This window comes from Bufo gargarizans, chromosome 2 (assembly GCF_014858855.1).
Source record: "Bufo gargarizans isolate SCDJY-AF-19 chromosome 2, ASM1485885v1, whole genome shotgun sequence".
In the NCBI taxonomy this organism is placed as follows: domain Eukaryota; kingdom Metazoa; phylum Chordata; class Amphibia; order Anura; family Bufonidae; genus Bufo; species Bufo gargarizans.
In genome coordinates this window covers 269,540,284-269,564,382 of record NC_058081.1, presented here as the reverse complement: position 1 = coordinate 269,564,382, position 24,099 = coordinate 269,540,284, and the positions used below count along the sequence as shown (strand labels likewise).

Genomic DNA, 24,099 nt, shown 5'->3' with positions numbered 1-24,099 from the left:
GAAGACGGGGCAACACAAGTAGTCAATTTATTCATAAATTCTAAAAGGATTAACAGAAGAACAACACAGAGGTCTTAAAAACATGATGTAGGATTCCTATTTCATGAATGAAAAAAAGAGTGTCATGTTTTTAAAACCTAAAATAGACGTGTTAAAATAGACATGTGAAATGTGTTGACTTCTCTTACTACCTTGAATGACTCGAAATGTGCTGAGTATATTTTATTTTCATATATATTTACATTTTGTGCAAAATTATTTATTCAGTAAACAATTATGACTATTGCGACTTCAATCCTAGAGCTTTAGGTTCAAATGGAAATGTCACGAAATACGCGTAGCTGAGTAGTGCAAGTGTAATCCAAACAGCAATGGCAGCTGTATTATCCAGACACAAGCTTTCTCTTCCAGTGAGCATGTGCAGGCTTATATTGGAAACATCTGGATTTCATTTCGGAGGAGAATAATAATAAAAACAATACTCCATTTAAAGCTGGAAAATGTGTTACTTTTTAGCAAATTCTTTCCTCGCTTAGCTGTGGATGAACCCTGCTACACTATTATTATAATGCTGCAGTTCCTGTACTGGGACAACCCCACCCATAAAGAAAGCAAGTCTTTCATTAATGATGCCTGTGGTCCAAAAGCTCCGATGTGTATGTATGTGCAGTGTTTGTGGTAGTCTGGAGCAGTGCATACATCAGCAGCCCATCAGGGATAGACGAGAATGTCCTGCTAGCAAGGAAAGAGAGGACTTTGGAAGTAAACTCAACATTTCTACTAAACTGAGGACAGGGAGTAAACTTTGCCACGCTCAGCTATTTTCTCTCCTACTGTAACATGGATACAGATGTGGAATACTTCTGCTTTTAAACCTGCCAGCTTGGGATGATGAAGGACACGGAACATACAAGTCCCATGCAAACTAATTGAAGCTGGAATAGCTTGGAAAACTTTATCCTTCGGAAAAAAGTTAAGTTCTTCTAGCTCAAGTCGGTCTGACTCGTTAAGTGCACAACTGCAGCATGAAGTGAAGATGGAAATCTGAGTTTGATCATGGGGATCCATGCTTGGTCACATCACTATGTTGCCTAGAAGGGGTTTAAGAGAGGTGGTGGAGTAGAGGACATGGGCTGGAGACGCAGGTATTGCCCTAGTCCTTTATTTATAGCTATTATTGTGGCATTATGTGTCTTCTATCAGTGCCTCTCTGTGTTTTGGAAAAGAACACCATGGAGCAAGGAATGTGACATTAGGAGAGGTTTTGGTCTCCTGGAGGTGGCCAAACAGAACAAGGAATGTCTCTGTACGTGGAATAGCGTAGTTACAAAGATAACGGATGTAAGTGGAATATCTTTTCATCTTAAGACGTGTTATTTCTCGCTACCATATTTTTGTATCTTTGCTTTGCATGTTATTGAACAATTCCATATATACTTGTTGCTGGTTGTAAATCCTGGTGGCTAGTTATCGGGGTTGTCCAAGATTGCAAAAAGATCTGCTTTTTCAGCACAGAAACAGTGCAAGTGTTATCTATTGGATGTGTCTGGTATTGCAGCTCAGTCTCATTCACTTGAAAGAATAGTGGATATGTATGTGTACCACACGGTTGATAAAAAAAAAAAAAAAAACTTCCCCAATCCTGGACAATCCTTTTAAAATAAAAATAATTTAAAGGGGTTGTCCTACTTCTTTGTTTCTGCGGGCAGTGTTAGTCCCATCTCAGTCATGAAAACAGCCCGATCACTCCAGGAGATGTAGCCAGCGCACACAGCGTGTTTCCCGGACCGAGTACGTTCCCATGAATCAGCCTTGCTTGCAGTAGAATTTGTTCGGCAAGTTCCCGGCACTAATGCCAGAAACAGACCGGGTCCCCTTATAGTCAATGGGACCTGATGGTGCCCCAGACCTCTGCGGCTATGCCAGATATGGTGAACTCCAGCAGGCTGCCCCTCTGCCGGGAGATTTTAGCGCTAGTGTGAGATGGGGCAGCCGTTTTAAGAGGCAATGTAATACACCTCCTTTACTAATTTGGAGGGCTTATCCCATCATTATTGTAGAAATAAAAATCAGACATCATATAGTGCGTGACCGTCTCTTTCTAAGAAAGATACTGCATAAACAGCCCTAGAGCTCATTCCATTCATTGCTTCAATTGCTCTGCTAGATTTATTTCAGGCCAGCAGTTCAGGGTGTGTCCTTTCTCAGGGGGACGTGTTCTGTCTGCTCCAGCTCTCTCCCTGTAACAGCTTCTAACAGAAAATATGGCTTGTGGTAGTTAAAGGATGGAACTGAGAATGTGTGTCCACCCCATCAAGGAGGACAGAGAAATAAGGAAAAGAGCAAACAGCAGGTGGCTCAATACAGATACATTTTATTGAATAATTCAAGTATACTAAATTTGCATACATGCAATAACAAAAATATTTAAATACTGTTTGGTTGGTTTAAAAAATGTGGAATATTTTTCATGGGACAACCACTTTCATGAATGTATGATGGTAAATAAACATCATGAAGGTCCTATGATCACACTGTATATTGTTGTGCATCTTGTATTAAAGGAGTATTTTAGTAACAAAAAGGTATCCCCTATTTACCAAGTGCTCTGCCACTTCATCAAACACTATGGGACTGCTGGAGATAGCCATGAGTTTTATTCAGCTATCTTTGCCAGTCACATAGACCTTGAATAGCGCAGTGTTGCACATGCTCATAAGGCCTCATGCACACGAACGTATTTTCTTTCCGTGTCCGTTCCGTATTTTTTTGGGCGAACCGTACACAGAACCTTTCATTTCAATGGGTCCGCAAAAAATGGAAGTTACTCCGTGTGCATTCTGTTTCCGTATGTCTGTTTTTCCGTTATGCAAAAAATTAGAACATGTTCTAATATTGTTCGCATTATGGACAAGGATAGTACTGTTCTCTGAGGGGCCAGCTGTTCCGTCCTGCCAAATACGGAATGCACACGGATGTCATCCATATTTTTTGCTGATCTGTTTTTTGCGGACCTCAGAATACATACGGTCGTGTGCATGAGGCCCAAATAAAAGGAAAGGGTTTGATAACTGCATTGGCTTTACCTGCAAGACACAAACTGTGCACCCTTTTCAGCAGTTATAAAGCGTTGAGATTTGGAGGTATTTGTGTCCAAGGTTATTTTCTAAAACAAGTTCTGCTGATTGTCTGATGGCATCTATAGACATAAGGTCTCATGCACACGGCTGTGCCGTTTTTTCCGGTCTGCAAACCGCGGATCTGCAAAAAAACGGAAGCCACCCGTGTGGCCATCCACAATTTGCGGAACGGGTGCCGGCAATATAAATGCCTATTCTTGTCTGCAAAAGCACGGACAAGAATAGGACATGTTATATTTTTTAGCGGGGCCGCGGATGTGGACAGCACACGGAGTGCTGTCCGCATCTTTTGCGGCCCCATTGAAGTGAATGGGTCCGCATCCAAGCCGCCAAAACGGCGGCTGGGATGCGGACCCAAACAACGGTCGTGTGCATGAGGCCTAAAACTGTCAATAAATCCACTGGTGATCTAATTTGTATCTAGGTCTACAAACAAGTTCATCTTCTATGTGAGATGATTCAAACAACCTCTTTTTGCTCATAACTGCATACACCCTCCCCCCTCTATAAATATTCTTAGACATTTGATCTGATCCCCCAAGACGTCCAAAATCATCCCACTTACAGCTGATTCACACAACCGTGCTCAGGAAACGCAGTCTGTGTCGGCCACATATCTCAGTCTGCCACAGCTCCCCTAACCTAAACTGATTACTGTGTATCATAGTGTTTTTTTAAGTTTTTTATTTTATTTATTTTTTTATTTTATTTTAGAAACATGTACATTACAAGATAGATCACATAAAAACATATTTCAATATCTCAAGCAATAACCCAACAGGGCTCACAGTGTGCGTAGTATTCAAGACGTAGGAAAGAAGAAGTAGGCACAGAACAAGAAATATTATAAAGGTCCAGTGAGTGCGCTGCATGAACCGGTCACAGGAGCTCGTCCAAGGAATATGCCGCAGGAATGCACGGGGAACAACCGGTGATACCAAAGCTCTCATAACCTGTATCATAGTGTTTTATGAAGCAGTCAGTCCCTATCTGAATATGTGTCTATTGTTCTGTACTCACATGATGCAGTCAGTTTGGGTCAGGGAAAGCCTGATTATTCCAGGAGATGTAGCCAACGCACACAGCGTGTTTCCCGGACCAAGTACGTTCCCGTGAATCAGCCTTGCTTGCAGTGGTATTTGTCCGGCCAGGTGCCAGAAACTGACCGTGTTCCCTTATAGTCAATGGGACCTGATGGTGCCCCAGACCTCTGCGGCTATGCCAGATATGGTGAACTCCAGCAGGCTGCCCCTCTGCCGGAAGATTTTAGCGATAGTGCGAAACTAGCCCTTCTTATTTAAAGTTTACCTCCAGGGAAAAAAATATTTGCAACGCTCTTCGATCTTAGCAGTACTTTGTCTTTAAAGTTCATCCATTGAGACAGCACTTTCTTTCTATTTTGCCCACACAAAGTTGTAAAGTAGCCTGCTATGTCACAGATACAGTAGAGCTGCAGCCCAGTCACTGGTCACTGGTTCTACTAGCCTGTGAGCTCAGATTGCAATTTCCACACCTTCTCATTCCACTGTACCATTACCCACTCATGTACCATATAGACTACCTTCATGAATTGAAGCAGAAACTGCTGTAATCAAAGGAGTGACCTGAAAGTCCCCACTACATAGACACACACAGCCTGTAATTCCCTAGTTTGTGAATGCTTTCATTCTTTCTATAGCTGCTCCTGCAGTTGACATCAGCAGGGAGGAAGTAAAGGGTTGCAGTAATTCAAGTCTCCTCCTTTTTAGCATGATATTGACATGGAGAGTATGTGCAGCCTGTAAGTAAATGATGCAGATAAACTGCACAAAGCACAGATTTTATTTTATTAGAAACTTGAATTTAGCTACTGAGGCACACCTAAAAAGGACCTGTCACCTCTCCTGACACGTCTGTTTTAGTAACTACTTGTACCACCCTTATAATAACAATTCTAGAGCATCTATTATGCACTTTGCAATAAAGGTCCACATGGGTGTTACCACTTGTGCATGTGTCCCTGCACAGTCTGACAATGGCAGCACTGATTGGATAGTGTGAGACAGTGCAGGGACACATCACTAACTGGTAACACCCATCTGGACCTCCATTGCAAATTGCTTGTAATTAATTCATAACTAGCAAGAATAATAATTAGAGATGAGCGAAGTGGAATTCGATGCGAATTTCAGGATAGATTCGATTAGCTGCAAAGCCGAATTTCCTCATACTTCATGGTGGGGAATCGATTTAACCTAAAATAGCGTAAAAAAAAAAACAACAACAAAATTATACTTACCTCCTCCATTTGCTTTTGACGGGAAGGTGGTTGCCATCTTGATTGAAGATCTCGGATATAATCCCATGTGTGGTGACTTATGCCGGCCTGATGACATCTTCAAGCAAGATGGCGCCAGCCTTCGTGAGCAAATGGAGGCGGTAAGTTTGATTTAATTTTTTAATGTTAATTTTGCACTGTTTTTACACTCAGGTGCTGCAATCATGTATGAACGTGGCATTTGCAGGATACAATGATGGGGAATGGCGCTATTGTAGTTCCTTGTCATTGCAGCGGCTACTTATAATAAAATGCGCTTCGTGACAAAGTAATTCACCATGAAGGAAATTTTTGAGTAAAATTCGGTAAAGCAGCCGAATAGAATTTTATAAAACTTTGCTCATCTCTAATAATAATTAATGTTGGGCTCGAATATTCGAATAGCGAATATTAATCGCGAATATCGGCACTTCGAGAATTTGCCAATATTTAGAATATAGTGATATATATCAGTAACCTCCCTTCTTGCTTGTTGGCCAATTAGAAGGCTGCAGTGTCTTTGTCTGAGCTTAGCAACATCCCTAGCAACCAATAGGAAAGGTCTTACTATACAAGAACCTCCCCAGCAATTATTTGCATTTATGAGAGAGACAGCAGTGTTATTGCTGTGCTCTCTGCTTTCCTGTGTCATTACAGTAGATAGATAGTTAGCTTATATATATAATACAGATAGTTAGTAGGAGATAGTCAGTGTAGGTTAGATAGTGATATAGTGTAGCTGATAGGTTCTGCTGTCCATACATACAGGCTACATACATAGTGCTGTGATGTCACAAGTTCACCACAATACGTAGTGCAGCAATTACTAATAAGTAGTCAGACCTGTTAAAATGTGAAGTTGCATGTATTGCGCCAAAATATGCGCATCATTAGTGCCGATTTCGCAATCGCGAATATATTGGAGCACTCTATCCGCATATAAAGGTATTGTAATGTTCTGCCGTGCCAACCATTTTCTCCAATCTCAGGAAACTTCTAGCAGCTTGAAAAATGTAGCTATAGTGACCCACGCCTGTATTTCGCACGCATTCCGCGAATATTACATTGCCGATTTTTCACGATCAAGAAAATAATCTCAAATTTGCGACTAATATTCTACTAAATATTCACGAAATATCGCAAATTCGAATATTGCCCCTGCCGCTCATCACTAATAATAATGGAAGATCATAGAGTCATGAGAATAGATGTTCCAGAATTGTTATTACTTGAGGACTGAATGTAGTTACTTAGACAGACATGTGAGCAAGGGTGACACCATCTCTTTAAATGTTGCACATGTATTAGTCATAAAACATGTATGTTATTTACAAGCAGAAGATTTATGGATGTGACTTTTTACCTAAACTAGATTAGAACGTTTCTATTCAGTGCTGATGTTCCTCTGAGCCTTTCATTACATCTTGTCTAAGCTTCTGTATTTAGCAAGTTCTCTGGCTGCTGAGCACATCCACTAAACCTCACTACTGAGGGGTCAACAGCCTCACAGCTGATAAACCACATTTGGAAATCACAGCCGTCGGACTGTCCTAGCTAGTACACTTATGTCCCATTAAATAATCAGATAATGCTGGGCATTGCTTATTACATTTAGTCAAGTCTGAACATTGTGTTACAGTCTTAGGCCTCGTGCACACCACCGTATGTATTTTGCAGTCCGCAGAAAATACGGATGACATCTGTGTGCATTCTGTATTTTGCGGAACGGAACAGCTGGCCCCTAATAGAACAGTACTATCCTTGTCTGTAATGTGGACAATAATAGGACATGTTCTATTTTTTTGCGGAACGGAAATACAGACATATGGAAACGGAATGCACACGGAGTAACTTCAGTTTTTTTTGCAGACCCATTGAAATGAATGGTCCTGTATATGGTCCTCAAAAAAACGGAATGGACACTGAAAGAAAATGTGTTCGTGTGCATGAGGCCTTATGCTGTACAGTTCAGTGTTGCAAGTTACTTACTTGAGTAGTGGACCGTTATTTTTTGGCTTTCTTGCTTCATAAAAATATCTAAAATGAGATGCTCCACATTGCATTAAAAATGTGGCAAATTAAGATGCAATTTATGCCATAATTCAGGAGGAGCCATAATGGAAATTATCCTTCATAATCAGTCACATCGCTTCTTCTAATCGTATGGGCAACATCAGCCTTCTTTTCTGCACTTGCAAGGCTTGCTGTAATTCCCTCCTCGGTGTATTATTCATTTGGAAAGGCGGTATGCAAATGAGCTCTTAACGAGCTCTGCCTCTGATGTCACCAGATGTAAGGCAGCTATCCTATAAGTCAATGTTTTACCCTATAAATAGGTCTTGAGACATGATTCGGATATTTAATAAGCCAGCACCTCCTCTGCAGACAGCTGTTTTGGGGTGATTGCCCCTAATCAGTGCAGAGCAGAGAGTACTGGCTTAACTGCCATTTAAGGCGTTCTCCATAAGGAGATATTGTATTCCCCAAATCCGGACCTACGCCTCACCCAGTTAAGCCAGTGAAACATTGACTTATAGGATAGCTGCCTTACATCTGTAGCATTAGAGGCCAAACTTGATAAGAGCTCATTTGCATCTCTTCTTCCCAGAATTCCAGATGAGCATTGTTTTGGCCTATAAGACTTCTCACTCTGTTTAAGGCCCTCTCCATATGGAGTTATTGTATTCCCCAAATCCTGATTTAGGCCTCTCATCTAGTTATGACAGTATTCTCTGCTCTGCACTGATGAGGGGCAATCACCCAGAAACAGCTGTCTGCAGATGAGGCCTTTTAAAAGGTTGAACCTTGACTTATAGGATAACTGCATTATATTTGGTAGCATTAGGCTGGGTTCACACCTGAGCATTTTGCAGCGCGTTCCTACGCGTGTAAAACGCTCAACAGGCAAGAACCAATGCTTCCCTATGGGCATGGTTCTCACCTGAGCGTTTTACAGCGCGTACGAACGCGCTGTAAAACGCCCTACGCCCCAAGAAGTACAGGAGCTTCTTTGGGGCGTATGGTCGCGCGTTCCCGCCCATAGACTTCAGCGGGAACGCGCGACAATGGGCGTTTCTTGTTTGCTAATTTAAAAACGTGCGTACGTACGCGCCGCTTTGTGTGTAAAAAGTTTTTTACTACTGTGTGAAAGGAGCTCTCTCCTGTTGATAAAATGGCCAGCCTCTGTACTCACTTTTATGAATGCACTGCAGTGAGCGGCAGCGAGCTGGCCGGCCGTCGCGTGACTGACGTCACTTAGTAACGCTCCTGCTTCCTGAATTAAGTGGGAGGAGCGTTACTAAGTGACGTCAGTCACTCGCCGGCAGGCCAGCTCGCTGCAGTGCATTCATAAAAGTGAGTACAGAGGCTGGCCATTTTATCAACAGGAGAGAGCTCGTTTCAGACAGTAGTAAAATACTTTTTACACAAAGCCAGTTATGTGCGCAGTTTAGGACACATGAGGGGACACTTAGGGCCATGAGGGGGACCAGCATAAGATGCTATATGTGTGTCTTATGCTGGCCCCCATCATGGCCCTATGTGTAATAGCACACATCCCCTGTAACAGTTTTCTAAATACAAAAACGCCCCAAAATACGCCTCAAAAACGCCTGATAAAAACGCCTGTAAAATGCGCATACCGAATACGCTCAGGTGTGAACCAAGCCTTAGAAACAGATCTAATTTGCATACCATCTTCTCAGAATTCCAGAGGAATGTTGCCTGGCCTGTAAGACTCCTCACACCGTTTAAGGTGCTCTCCATAAGGAAATATTGTATTCCCCAAATCCTTATTTATTTGGAGGTACATATTGATTAAAAAAAAATAGTACCTTATATTGCACTTAATTAAATAAAGGGAATTAAATATTAAATCTTCAAGACAGGTTATCAATATTAGATTTGTGGGGGTCCCTGCTAATTAGATGTTTGAAGGAGCCACTCAGATAAGTTTTGCGCCCGCTTCACGGTATACTAAGCACAGCTCTGTACATTGTATATCAGCTGTGTTTGGTATTGCAGCACAGTTCCTTTCGCTTATGTAGTACTAAGCTGAACAAGGACCATGTGAACGATAAACGTGTTGCTGCGTTTGCCCCTTCCAACAGCTGGTCAACAGGGGTGCCAGAAGTCATAACCCCACGATCTAATATTGAGGGCCTATCCTGAGGACATGTTTTTTTTTTCCAGGAAAAGAAATAACTCCAGATGCAGGGTGTGTTTTCTGTGCCTGGTGGTTTTTTTTTTTTATCCAGCATATTTTTCATTCCCTTCTCTGTAGAGAAAAAAATGCCTGAAAAAAATGCCTGAAAAAAATGCCTGAAAAAAATGCAATTTACATTTGTTAGTACAAAACTGCCACAAAAAGGCAGTTTTTATGGCATTTTGTTTAGCAGTAAGATGAACTGCAAGCAAACATGCAAATTTGTATGTGAAGGGGGCCTTAAAGGAAATGTGTCAACAAAATGTTTATCTGCCAGTTATAACCAGATAGTGACACACATTGTTTTTATCTAGTCTGTTTTTTCTGATTGCAGATTTTTTTATTCTATTTTCTGAACATGATTATGGAGGCTGCCGTCTTGAGCTGTTAAACATAATTTACACAGCATTAAAAAGATTTTAGGACACAGACATGAGCCAATGTGGCTATTTTAGCGTCCAAGCAGCCTTTTTATACTATTATTTAATGCAAACTTAAAAGACATGGGGCAGATTTACTCATCAAAATGCTGTACTCACAACTTATTAATGCTTCACAAATTGTGTGGCTTAATGGGAAGAGGAAGGGATTATCAAGGAGGCAGTGGCTTAAGATGCAACAATGTTTGCTTGAATTTGGGTGCAAAATTGTACAAAAATTGTGCATACGCCGAAGTGTACCGATGATGTGGATGGAGTACAATGCTCAATAGCATTTGAAACGTGGTGGGAGCGCCATGTTGACCTAAGGGTAATACCTTGTACTGATACAGCCCTTCTGGTGTGATGAAAGCCGTTTCTCCTTGGCAGCCTCGGTCAAGGGTACCTGCCAGTACCCTTTAGTGAGGTCCAAAACAGAAAAATACCGGGCTTGACCTAACTTCTCAATAAGCTCATCCACTCGAGGCATGGGATATGTGTCAAACTTGGAAACCTCATTAAGTTTGCGGAAGTCGTTACAGAATCGTAACGTCCTGTCCGGCTTGGGTATTAAGACCCAGACTGGCCCATTAAGATCGGACTGGCCTATTTACTTTTTGACTCCTCAATGACACCCAGCTGTAACATCAGCTGCACTTCTTCCGAGATGGCTTGTCATTGCGACTCAGGTACCAGGTATGGTTTCAACTGGATTCTGACCTGAGGCATAGTGACAATGTCATGTTGGATGATAGAAGTGCGTCCAGGGAGGTCCGTAAACACATCCGTGTTCCTGCTGACGAACTCCCTGGCCTCCTGAGTCTGTTTAGAGGAAAGGTTGTCAGCGATCTTTACTGTGGCAACTGCTTCCCTCGTATCAGGCGGTGGTACTGGAAACTCTACCCCTAGAAAACCCAGCCGGGGGCTGTTGCCCATACTGATCTCCCTATCTTAAAGTTTACATGGTACACCTGCTCCGGCTTTCTCCGCCCGGGCTGGAGTACCTTGTAGGTTACCTCCCCAACTTTTTTGAGCACTTCGTAGGGACTCTGCCACCTAGCCAGGAACTTACTGTCCACCGTCGGCACCAGAACCAAAACCCGATCTCCCGGGTTAAAATTCGGAACCCGAGCCTGGCGATTATAGACCCTACTCTGGGCTTGCTGGGCTGCCTCCATATGTTCCCTAACCAGCGGCAATACTGTTTCCATCCGCTCTTGCATCCGATTGACATACTCAATCACACTTTTATGCAGTGTGGGTTGTTGTTCCCATGCCTCTTTGGCTATGTCCAACAAACCATGCGGATATCGGCCATAGTAGAGGCCTGGGGTACCTCTCGCACTGGGAACATGAGATAGGGCAGTAGAAGATCCTAATCCCTCCCATCCTTTAACATGTTTTTTAAGGTTTGATTAAATCTTTCTACCAGGCCGTCCGTTTACTGGTAATAGACGGACGTCCATAACTGTTTGATCTGTAGTAGTTTACTGAGTTCCCTCATGAGTTTTGACATAAAAGGGGTCCCCTGGTTGGTCATAATCTCTCTAGGTAGGCCCACTTGGGAAACATCTCCACTAACTCTTTGGCTATGAGTTTGGCGGAGGTATGTCGCAGCGGCACCGCCTCCGGGTACCGAGTGGCATCGTCCAGGACTACCAAGATGTGTTGGTGCCCTCTAGCGGACTTCGGTACTGGGCCTATGAGATCCATAGCGATCCGCTCAAATGGAACCTCAATTATTGGGAGAGGGACCAGGGGACTACAGAAATGTGGCTGGGGGCTGGTTATCTGCCAGGTTGGGCAAGACTTGCAATACTCTTCCACCTCTCTGAACACACTGAAACCGCTGTAGAATCCGGTCCTGCATTTTCTGCTGGCCCAGGTGTCCCCCAAGAACATGTTGGTGGGCTAACGCCAACATGAGCTTGCGATACGCCTTGGGCACCACCAACTGTTCAATATGCTCACCCTGTAGTTGATTTACCCAGTACAGCATCTCCTGTTGAACCATAAAACGGGGCTCGCCCTCAACTACTTCCACATTTTCCCAGGCTCGAGATAAAGTCGGGTCCTGGTGCTGTGCTGTACCAAAATTGTCTCCAGAGATTCTCCACGTCTCCCACCATTACATTCAGTGGGGTTGGCTCCCCTCCTTCCCCCGCAGTGGCGGCCACCCCTACTGCTGGCCCTTTGGTCTCAGGTTCCCAGGGTTCTGGTTTCCCCCCTGAGCAAGGCCATTCAGGGGTTGCTCCTGCCCTATGGGTATCGGTGGCTCTCACCTCCAGCCACAGTGACAGGAAACCGGGAAAGTCTCTCCCAATTATTAGTTCATAATTAGGGATGAGCGAACTCGAACTGTATAGTTCGGGTTCGTACCGAATTTTGGGGTGTCCGTGACACGGACCCGAACCCGGACATTTTCGTAAAAGTCCGGGTTCGGGTTCGGTGTTCGTCGCTTTCTTGGCGCTTTTGTGACGCTTTCTTGGCGCTTTTTGAAAGGCTGCAAAGCAGCCAATCAACAAGCGTCATACTACTTGCCCCAAGAGGCCGTCACAGCCATGCCTACTATTGGCATGGCTGTGATTGGCCAGAGCACCATGTGACCCAGCCTCTATTTAAGCTGGAGTCACATAGCGCCGCCCGTCACTCTGCTCTGATTAGCGTAGGGAGAGGTTGCGGATGCGACAGTAGGGCGAGATTAGGCAGATTAACTCCTCCAAAGGACTTCACTTGATTAATCGATCGATCTGCAGCTGTGCATCATTGAGCTGCTGAAATTCAAATGCTCACTCACTGTTTTTAGGCTGCCCAGACCGTTTGTCAGTCACTTTTTTCTGGGGTGATCGGCGGCCATTTTGTGTCTTGTGCGGTGCTGCGACCAAGTGCATCCAAGCTGCGACCAAGTGCATTTAACCCTCAATGGTGTGGTTGTTTTTTGGCTAAAGCCTACATCAGGGTGAAGCTGTCACACCAAGTGCATTTAACCAGCAATAGTCTGTTCATTTTTTTGGCCATATACTAAATCAGGGGCAAGCTGCGCCTGTCACCAAGTGCATTTAACCCTCAATGGTGTGGTTGTTTTTTGGCTAAAGCCTACATCAGGGTGAAGCTGTCACACCAAGTGCATTTAACCAGCAATAGTCTGTTCATTTTTTGGCCATATACTACATCAGGGGCAAGCTGCGCCCGTCACCAAGTGCATTTAACCCTCAGTAGTGTGGTGCGTCAAGCTGTGACACCAAGTGCATTTAACCAGCAATAGTCTGTTCATTTTTTGGCCATATACTAAATCAGGGGCAAGCTGCGCCCGTCACCAAGTGCATTTAACCAGCAATAGTGTGGTTATTTTTTGGCCATATCCCAGTCTAATTCTGTCACTAAATCCATACCGGTCACCCAGCGCCTAAATACTAGGCCTCAAATTTATATCCCGCTAAATCTCTCGTTACCGCTGTCCTGTTGTGGCTGGGAAAGTTATTTAGTGTCCGTCAAAGCACATTTTTTGTTCTGGGTTGAAGTACAATTCCCAATTTAGCAATTTCATAATTTAGTGGTTCCTGCTATATCAGAGCTATTTGAAATCTATCCCTAAAAGGGTATATAATATTCAAGGTGCACATTGGGTCATTCAGAATAACTTCACACACACCCGCTACTGTGTATTTCCAAGTCTAATTCTGTCACTAAACCCATACCTGTCACCCAGCGCCTAAATACTAGGCCTCAAATTTATATCCTGCTAAATCTCTCGTTACCGCTGTCCTGTTGTGGCTGGGAAAGTTATTTAGTGTCCGTCAAAGCACATTTTTTGTTCTGGGTTGAAATACAATTCCCAATTTAGCAATTTCATAATTTAGTGGTTCCTGCTATATCAGAGCTATTTGAAATCTATCCCTAAAAGGGTATATAATATTCAAGGTGCACATTGGGTCATTCAGAATAACTTCACACACACCCGCTACTGTGTATTTCCAAGTCTAATTCTGTCACTAAACCCATACCTGTCACCCAGCGCCTAAATACTAGGCCTCAAATTTATATCCTGCTAAATCTCTCGTTACCGCTGTCCTGTTGTGGCTGGGAAAGTTATTTAGTGTCCGTCAAAGCACATTTTTTGTTCTGGGTTGAAATACAATTCCCAATTTAGCAATTTCATAATTTAGTGGTTTCTGCTATATCAGAGCTATTTGAAATCTATCCCTAAAAGGGTATATAATATTCAAGGTGCACATTGGGTCATTCAGAATAACTTCACACACACCCGCTACTGTGTATTTCCAAGTCTAATTCTGTCACTAAACCCATACCTGTCACCCAGCGCCTAAATACTAGGCCTCAAATTTATATCCTGCTAAATCTCTCGTTAACGCTGTCCTGTTGTGGCTGGGAAAGTTATTTAGTGTCCGTCAAAGCACATTTTTTGTTCTGGGTTGAAATACAATTCCCAATTTAGCAATTTCATAATTTAGTGGTTTCTGCTATATCAGAGCTATTTGAAATCTATCCCTAAAAGGGTATATAATATTCAAGGTGCACATTGGGTCATTCAGAATAACTTCACACACACCCGCTACTGTGTATTTCTAAGTCTAATTCTGTCACTAAACCCATACCTGTCACCCAGCGCCTAAATACTAGGCCTCAAATTTATATCCTGCTAAATCTCTCGTTAACGCTGTCCTGTTGTGGCTGGGAAAGTTATTTAGTGTCCGTCAAAGCACATTTTTTGTTCTGGGTTTAAATACAATTCCCAATTTAACAATTTCATAATTTAGTGGTTTCTGCTATATCAGAGCTATTTGAAATCTATCCCTAAAAGGGTATATAATATTCAAGGTGCACATTGGGTCATTCAGAATAACTTCACACACACCCGCTACTGTGTATTTCCAAGTCTAATTCTGTCACTAAACCCATACCTGTCACCCAGCGCCTAAATACTAGGCCTCAAATTTATATCCTGCTAAATCTCTCGTTAACGCTGTCCTGTTGTGGCTGGGAAAGTTATTTAGTGTCCGTCAAAGCACATTTTTTGTTCTGGGTTGAAATACAATTCCCAATTTAGCAATTTCATAATTTAGTGGTTTCTGCTATATCAGAGCTATTTGAAATCTATCCCTAAAAGGGTATATAATATTCAAGGTGCACATTGGGTCATTCAGAATAACTTCACACACACCCGCTACTGTGTATTTCTAAGTCTAATTCTGTCACTAAACCCATACCTGTCACCCAGCGCCTAAATACTAGGCCTCAAATTTATATCCTGCTAAATCTCTCGTTAACGCTGTCCTGTTGTGGCTGGGAAAGTTATTTAGTGTCCGTCAAAGCACATTTTTTGTTCTGGGTTGAAATACAATTCCCAATTTAGCAATTTCATAATTTAGTGGTTTCTGCTATATCAGAGCTATTTGAAATCTATCCCTAAAAGGGTATATAATATTCAAGGTGCACATTGGGTCATTCAGAATAACTTCACACACACCCGCTACTGTGTATTTCTAAGTCTAATTCTGTCACTAAACCCATACCTGTCACCCAGCGCCTAAATACTAGGCCTCAAATTTATATCCTGCTAAATCTCTCGTTAACGCTGTCCTGTTGTGGCTGGGAAAGTTATTTAGTGTCCGTCAAAGCACATTTTTTGTTCTGGGTTTAAATACAATTCCCAATTTAACAATTTCATAATTTAGTGGTTTCTGCTATATCAGAGCTATTTGAAATCTATCCCTAAAAGGGTATATAATATTCAAGGTGCACATTGGGTCATTCAGAATAACTTCACACACACCCGCTACTGTGTATTTCCAAGTCTAATTCTGTCACTAAACCCATACCTGTCACCCAGCGCCTAAATACTAGGCCTCAAATTTATATCCTGCTAAATCTCTCGTTAACGCTGTCCTGTTGTGGCTGGGAAAGTTATTTAGTGTCCGTCAAAGCACATTTTTTGTTCTGGGTTGAAATACAATTCCCAATTTAGCAATTTCATAATTTAGTGGTTTCTGCTATATCAGAGCTATTTGAAATCTATCCCTAAAAGGGTATATAATATTCAAGGTGCACATTGGGTCATTCAGAATAACTTCACACACACCCGCTACTGTGTATTTCTAAGTCTAATTCTGTCACTAAACCCATACCTGTCACCCAGCGCCTAAATACTAGGCCTCAAATTTATATCCTGCTAAATCTCTCGTTAACGCTGTCCTGTTGTGGCTGGGAAAGTTATTTAGTGTCCGTCAAAGCACATTTTTTGTTCTGGGTTGAAATACAATTCCCAATTTAGCAATTTCATAATTTAGTGGTTTCTGCTATATCAGAGCTATTTGAAATCTATCCCTAAAAGGGTATATAATATTCAAGGTGCACATTGGGTCATTCAGAATAACTTCACACACACCCGCTACTGTGTATTTCTAAGTCTAATTCTGTCACTAAACCCATACCTGTCACCCAGCGCCTAAATACTAGGCCTCAAATTTATATCCTGCTAAATCTCTCGTTAACGCTGTCCTGTTGTGGCTGGGAAAGTTATTTAGTGTCCGTCAAAGCACATTTTTTGTTCTGGGTTGAAATACAATTCCCAATTTAGCAATTTCATAATTTAGTGGTTTCTGCTATATCAGAGCTATTTGAAATCTATCCCTAAAAGGGTATATAATATTCAAGGTGCACATTGGGTCATTCAGAATAACTTCACACACACCCGCTACTGTGTATTTCTAAGTCTAATTCTGTCACTAAACCCATACCTGTCACCCAGCGCCTAAATACTAGGCCTCAAATTTATATCCTGCTAAATCTCTCGTTAACGCTGTCCTGTTGTGGCTGGGAAAGTTATTTAGTGTCCGTCAAAGCACATTTTTTGTTCTGGGTTTAAATACAATTCCCAATTTAACAATTTCATAATTTAGTGGTTTCTGCTATATCAGAGCTATTTGAAATCTATCCCTAAAAGGGTATATAATATTCAAGGTGCACATTGGGTCATTCAGAATAACTTCACACACACACGCTTCTGTGCATTTCCAAGTCTAATTCTGTCACTAAATCCATACCGGTCACCCAGCGCCTAAATACTAGGCCTCAAATTTATATCCCGCTGAATTTGAATACAATACATTGGGCCAAATAATATATTTGTTGTTGTGGTGAACCATAACAATGAGAAAAACATCTAGTAAGGGACGCGGACGTGGACATGGTCGTGGTGGTGTTAGTGGACCCTCTGGTGCTGGGAGAGGACGTGGCCGTTCTGCCACATCCACACGTCCTAGTGTACCAACTACCTCAGGTCCCAGTAGCCGCCAGAATTTACAGCGATATATGGTGGGGCCCAATGCCGTTCTAAGGATGGTAAGGCCTGAGCAGGTACAGGCATTAGTCAATTGGGTGGCCGACAGTGGATCCAGCACGTTCACATTATCTCCCACCCAGTCTTCTGCAGAAAGCGCACAGATGGCGCCTGAAAACCAACCCCATCAGTCTGTCACATCACCCCCATGCATACCAGGGAAACTGTCTCAGCCTCAAGTTATGCAGCAGTCTCTTATGCTGTTTGAAGACTCCGCTGGCAGGGTTTCCCAAGGGCATCCACCTAGCCCTTCCCCAGCGGTGAAAGACATAGAATGCACTGACGCACAACCACTTATGTTTCCTGATGATGAGGACATGGGAATACCACCTCAGCATGTCTCTGATGATGACGAAACACAGGTGCCAACTGCTGCGTCTTTCTGCAGTGTGCAGACTGAACAGGAGGTCAGGGATCAAGACTGGGTGGAAGACGATGCAGGGGACGATGAGGTCCTAGACCCCACATGGAATGAAGGTCGTGCCACTGACTTTCACAGTTCGGAGGAAGAGGCAGTGGTGAGACCGAGCCAACAGCGTAGCAAAAGAGGGAGCAGTGGGCAAAAGCAGAACACCCGCCGCCAAGAGACTCCGCCTGCTACTGACCGCCGCCATCTGGGACCGAGCACCCCAAAGGCAGCTTCAAGGAGTTCCCTGGCATGGCACTTCTTCAAACAATGTGCTGACGACAAGACCCGAGTGGTTTGCACGCTGTGCCATCAGAGCCTGAAGCGAGGCATTAACGTTCTGAACCTGAGCACAACCTGCATGACCAGGCACCTGCATGCAAAGCATGAACTGCAGTGGAGTAAACACCTTAAAACCAAGGAAGTCACTCAGGCTCCCCCTGCTACCTCTTCTGCTGCTGCCGCCTCGGCCTATTCTGCTGCTGCCGCCTCGGCCTCTTCCTCCGCCTCTGGAGGAACGTTGGCACCTGCCGCCCAGCAAACAGGGGATGTACCACCAACACCACCACCACCACCTCCGTCACCAAGCGTCTCAACCATGTCACACGCCAGCGTTCAGCTCTCCATCTCACAAACATTTGATAGAAAGCGTAAATTCCCACCTAGCCACCCTCTATCCCTGGCCCTGAATGCCAGCATTTCTAAACTACTGGCCTATGAAATGCTGTCATTTAGGCTGGTGGACACAGACAGCTTCAAACAGCTCATGTCGCTTGCTGTCCCACAGTATGTTGTTCCCAGCCGGCACTACTTCTCCAAGAGAGCCGTGCCTTCCCTGCACAACCAAGTATCCGATAAAATCAAGTGTGCACTGCGCAACGCCATCTGTAGCAAGGTCCACCTAACCACAGATACGTGGACCAGTAAGCACGGCCAGGGACGCTATATCTCCCTAACTGCACACTGGGTAAATGTAGTGGCAGCTGGGCCCCAGGCGGAGAGCTGTTTGGCGCACGTCCTTCCGCCGCCAAGGATCGCAGGGCAACATTCTTTGCCTCCTGTTGCCACCTCCTCCTTCTCGGCTTCCTCCTCCTCTTCTTCCACCTGCTCATCCAGTCAGCCACACACCTTCACCACCAACTTCAGCACAGCCCGGGGTAAACGTCAGCAGGCCATTCTGAAACTCATATGTTTGGGGGACAGGCCCCACACCGCACAGGAGTTGTGGCGGGGTATTGAACAACAGACCGACGAGTGGTTGCTGCCGGTGAGCCTCAAGCCCGGCCTGGTGGTGTGTGATAATGGGCGAAATCTCGTTGCAGCTCTGGGACTAGCCAATTTGACGCACATCCCTTGCTTGGCGCATGTGCTGAATTTGGTGGTGCAGAAGTTCATTCACAACTACCCCGACATGTCAGAGCTGCTGCATAAAGTGCGGGCCGTCTGTTCGCGCTTCCGGCGTTCACATCCTGCTGCTGCTCGCCTGTCTGCGCTACAGCGTAACTTCGGCCTTCCCGCTCACCGCCTCATATGCGACGTGCCCACCAGGTGGAACTCCACCTTGCACATGCTGGACAGACTGTGCGAGCAGCAGCAGGCCATAGTGGAGTTTCAGCTGCAGCACGCACGGGTCAGTCGCACTACAGAACAGCACCACTTCACCACCAATGACTGGGCCTCCATGCGAGACCTGTGTGCCCTGTTGCGCTGTTTCGAGTACTCCACCAACATGGCCAGTGGCGATGACACCGTTATCAGCGTTACAATACCACTTCTATGTCTCCTTGAGAAAACACTTAGGGCGATGATGGAAGAGGAGGTGGCCCAGGAGGAGGAGGAGGAGGAGGAGGAAGAGGGGTCATTTTTAGCACTTTCAGGCCAGTCTCTTCGAAGTGACTCAGAGGGAGGTTTTTGGCAACAGCAGAGGCCAGGTACAAATGTGGCCAGCCAGGGCCCACTACTGGAGGACGAGGAGGACGAGGATGAGGAGGAGGTGGAGGAGGATGAGGATGAAGCATGGTCACAGCGGGGTGGCACCCAACGCAGCTCGGGTCCATCACTGGTGCGTGGCTGGGGGGAAAGGCAGGACGATGACGATACGCCTCCCACAGAGGACAGCTTGTCCTTACCCCTGGGCAGCCTGGCACACATGAGCGACTACATGCTGCAGTGCCTGCGCAACGACAGCAGAGTTGCCCACATTTTAACCTGTGCGGACTACTGGGTTGCCACCCTGCTGGATCCACGCTACAAAGACAATGTGCCCACCTTACTTCCTGCACTGGAGCGTGATAGGAAGATGCGCGAGTACAAGCGCACGTTGGTAGACGCGCTACTGAGAGCATTCCCAAATGTCACAGGGGAACAAGTGGAAGCCCAAGGCCAAGGCAGAGGAGGAGCAAGAGGTCGCCAAGGCAGCTGTGTCACGGCCAGCTCCTCTGAGGGCAGGGTTAGCATGGCAGAGATGTGGAAAACTTTTGTCAACACGCCACAGCTAACTGCACCACCACCTGATACGCAACGTGTTAGCAGGAGGCAACATTTCACTAACATGGTGGAACAGTACGTGTGCACACCCCTCCACGTACTGACTGATGGTTCGGCCCCATTCAACTTCTGGGTCTCTAAATTGTCCACGTGGCCAGAGCTAGCCTTTTATGCCTTGGAGGTGCTGGCCTGCCCGGCAGCCAGCGTTTTGTCTGAACGTGTATTCAGCACGGCAGGGGGCGTCATTACAGACAAACGCAGCCGCCTGTCTACAGCCAATGTGGACAAGCTGACGTTCATAAAAATGAACCAGGCATGGATCCCACAGGACCTGTCCGTCCCTTGTCCAGATTAGACATTAACTACCTCCCCATAACCATATATTATTGGACTCCAGGGCACTTCCTCATTCAATCCTATTTTTATTTTCATTTTACCATTATATTGCGAGGCTACCCAAAGTTGAATGAACCTCTCCACTGCCTGTGTGCTAGGCCTAAATATATGCCAATGGACTGTTGCAGTGGTGGCTGACATGAAGCCTGATTCTCTGCTATGACATGCAGACTAATTCTCTGCTGACATGAAGCCAGATTGTCTGTTACGGGACCTCTCTCCTCTGCCTGGGTGCTGGGCCTAAATTTATGACAATGGACTGTTGCAGTGGTGGCTGACGTGAAGCCTGATTCTCTGCTATGACATGCAGACTGATTCTCTGCTGACATGAAGCCAGATTGTCTGTTACGGGACCTCTCTGCTCTGCCTGTGTGCTAGGCCTAAATATATGCCAATGGACTGTTGCAGTGGTGGGTGACGTGAAGCCTCATTCTCTGCTATGACATGCAGACTGATTCTCTGCTGACATGAAGCCAGATTGTCTGTTACGGGACCTCTCTCCTCTGCCTGTGTGCTAGGCCTAAATATATGCCAATGGACTGTTGCAGTGGTGGCTGACGTGAAGCCTGATTCTCTGCTATGACATGCAGACTGATTCTCTGCTGACATGAAGCCAGATTGTCTGTTACGGGACCTCTCTCCTCTGCCTGGGTGCTGGGCCTAAATTTATGACAATGGACTGTTGCAGTGGTGGCTGACGTGAAGCCTGATTCTCTGCTATGACATGCAGACTGATTCTCTGCTGACATGAAGCCAGATCCTCTGTTACGGGACCTCTCTCCTCTGCCTGGGTGCTGGGCCTAAATTTATGAAAATGGACTCTTACAGTGGTGGGTGACGTGAAGCCTGATTCTCTGCTATGACATGAAGACTGATTCTCTGCTGACATGAACCCAGATTGTCTGTTACGGGACCTCTCTCCTCTGCCTGGGTGCCGGGGCCTAAATATCTGAGAATGGACTGTTCCAGTGGTGGGTGACGGGAAGCCAGATTCTCTGCTATGGAACCTCTCTCCAATTGATTTTGGTTAATTTTTATTTATTTAATTTTTATTTTAATTAATTTCCCTATCCACATTTGTTTGCAGGGGATTTACCTACATGTTGCTGCCTTTTGCAGCCCTCTAGCCCTTTCCTGGGCTGTTTTACAGCCGTTTTAGTGCCGAAAAGTTCGGGTCCCCATTGACTTCAATGGGGTTCGGGTTCGGGACGAAGTTCGGATCGGGTTCGGATCCCGAACCCGAACATTTCCGGGATGTTCGGCCGAACTTCTCGAACCCGAACATCCAGGTGTTCGCTCAACTCTATTCATAATGTAACTTTGCGGCGACGGCCACCTCATGAGTCCAACTGCTCGCCACCGTGGGTAGAGACACCAGGGCAGTGGGATAGTCCTTTAAGTCTCCATGGATGCACACGACGCTGACTTTTCAGCCAGTATACTCGGCGGGCCGCACCAGGGCAGCTCTTACCAGGGACACCAGGCTCCGAGTCAAGCAGCGCCACCGCCAGGGTATCTCCTACTTGCACCTGGCACAGGTGACTATTGTCTATTTTCTCAGGGGTACCAGTTGCACACAGCCTCCTGGCATACATTAAGGACCAGTAGCCATAGTTAGTGTCCATGAGTTCCCCCCAATGGGAACAGTCAGCCATTATGTGACCAGGCTCTTGACAACGCCAACAGACCACTGGAGCTGGATCTGCAGGGAGTACATCCCGAGTGGGCCTTGCTGGCACCAGCCGCCTGGTCTAGGGTGGAGATTTCTGGGGTTTAACTGGCCCTCTCCCAAAAGAACCCCCCCTGTAGGTTTCTGGTGGCTTCATAGCGCTCAACCAGGTTGACCATCTCTAGGGCATTACTAGGAGACACTTGCCCGATCCAGTGCTGGAGAGGGTATGACAAAGCCTTCCATAACACATCAGCCAACAGACAGCCAGCATAGCAGTGGGACTCAGTACGTCAGGCTGCAGCCATTTTTGCAACCGGTGTAGCAGATCATAATACTGCTGTCTGTTGGGTTCAGCCTGGTTAAATTCCCACTGATGCAGCCGCTGGGCCCAGACCAATACATTTACCCTCAGTCTGGCCAGAATCTCACCCTTTACAGTCGGGTAGTCGGCCGCTTGACCATCTGGTAAGTCGAAAAACACCTCCTGGGGTCCAGACGCCAGGAACGGAGAGATGACCTCAGCCCATTGGTCTCAGGGTAACTTCTCCCTCACAGCCACCTTTTCGTATACAGCCAGATAGGCCTTGACGTCGTCTTTGGGGGTCATCTTAGGGATCGCCACACGGACAGCTTTCCAGGCATCGTGGACGTTCTGGGACGCTCCTGCCGCTTGTAATGCGGTAATAGCAGCTGTTTGGTTTCCTGCTGCTGCTTTGTAGCCTCCCACTGCTGCAAGTTAGCCTCCATGAGGGCTTTTACGACCTCCTACATTTTGTCAGGGGACACGGGTTGTAACCTTGCCGGCTTGATATAGGACATACACCGTGCCCGTGTGCTTGCATCCTCCACCAATTATGGGGATTTGCTCTGGTAGAAAGGTTTAGCGGACGCAGTATAGAGGCAAGGAACCAGGTTGTAAATTTAACTTCAGTGTTTTATTCACACTCAGCAACACATAACAGTCTTGATGCTTGTTCACACACAGCAAAAACAAAACAATGTTCACCTGGAATCCTAGGTTTCGGTTCACACCTGGCTGAATGCTCAGCCACAGAATAGTTCACTGGTAGGCTTCCAGGCGGCCTGCACGCCTGTTTGCAGTCTTCAGCCTATAGGACTCCACAGCTTCACTGTCAGATGGAGAAAAATCCACACCACCTGACAATGCTGACTGCTTTTATAAGCCTGCCACTCAGAACTTTGGCTACTCCCAGTAAGAGCCGTACCGGATCAGCTCTACAGCCATACTAAACAGCTGAAATGTCAGACTGCAATTTGCAATAATGACACTTCAGGAAAAAACGTCTCTTACCTCACCGAGGCCAGGAACCTCAGTGACACATGATTGTTCCTTCCTACTACATATATATATATATATATATATATAGTAAGGAATCATCTCTTTTCAGGGGGCACACTCACAGATATCTCCACAAACACGTTTATAATGTCCACATTCTTGCTTTATTTCAAACACTTTAGCAAAGCACAGGTTACAAAGTCGCAGCTTCAACTTATCACGTGTGAAATCCACACAAAATAACAAACCCTTGCCCGGCTAGGCTCTAACTAAACACATAAGCGTAACCCTGACTCACCCAGAGAGCCCTGTTAACACATGGAACACAAATGCGGCTTTCCTCAGCCATACAGTCCAGCAACCTCCAGGCTGTGACACTTCAATAGCTTTTGGGGGATTGTGGCCCAGTAGTCATCCCG

General features: G+C 45.3%; 1 protein-coding gene across 1 annotated transcript in view; it reads left to right on the top strand.

The window, feature by feature from the left end:
• The first annotated feature begins 546 nt into the window (after positions 1-546).
• The window catches only part of CPED1 (cadherin like and PC-esterase domain containing 1), a 475,576-nt gene continuing 452,023 nt past the window's right edge, over positions 547-24,099 (top strand). The window contains exon 1 of the mRNA XM_044277190.1: positions 547-1,341. Coding sequence (XP_044133125.1) covers positions 1,129-1,341 — 213 coding nt within the window. The 5' untranslated portion in view covers positions 547-1,128. The remainder of the gene's footprint in view (positions 1,342-24,099) is intronic.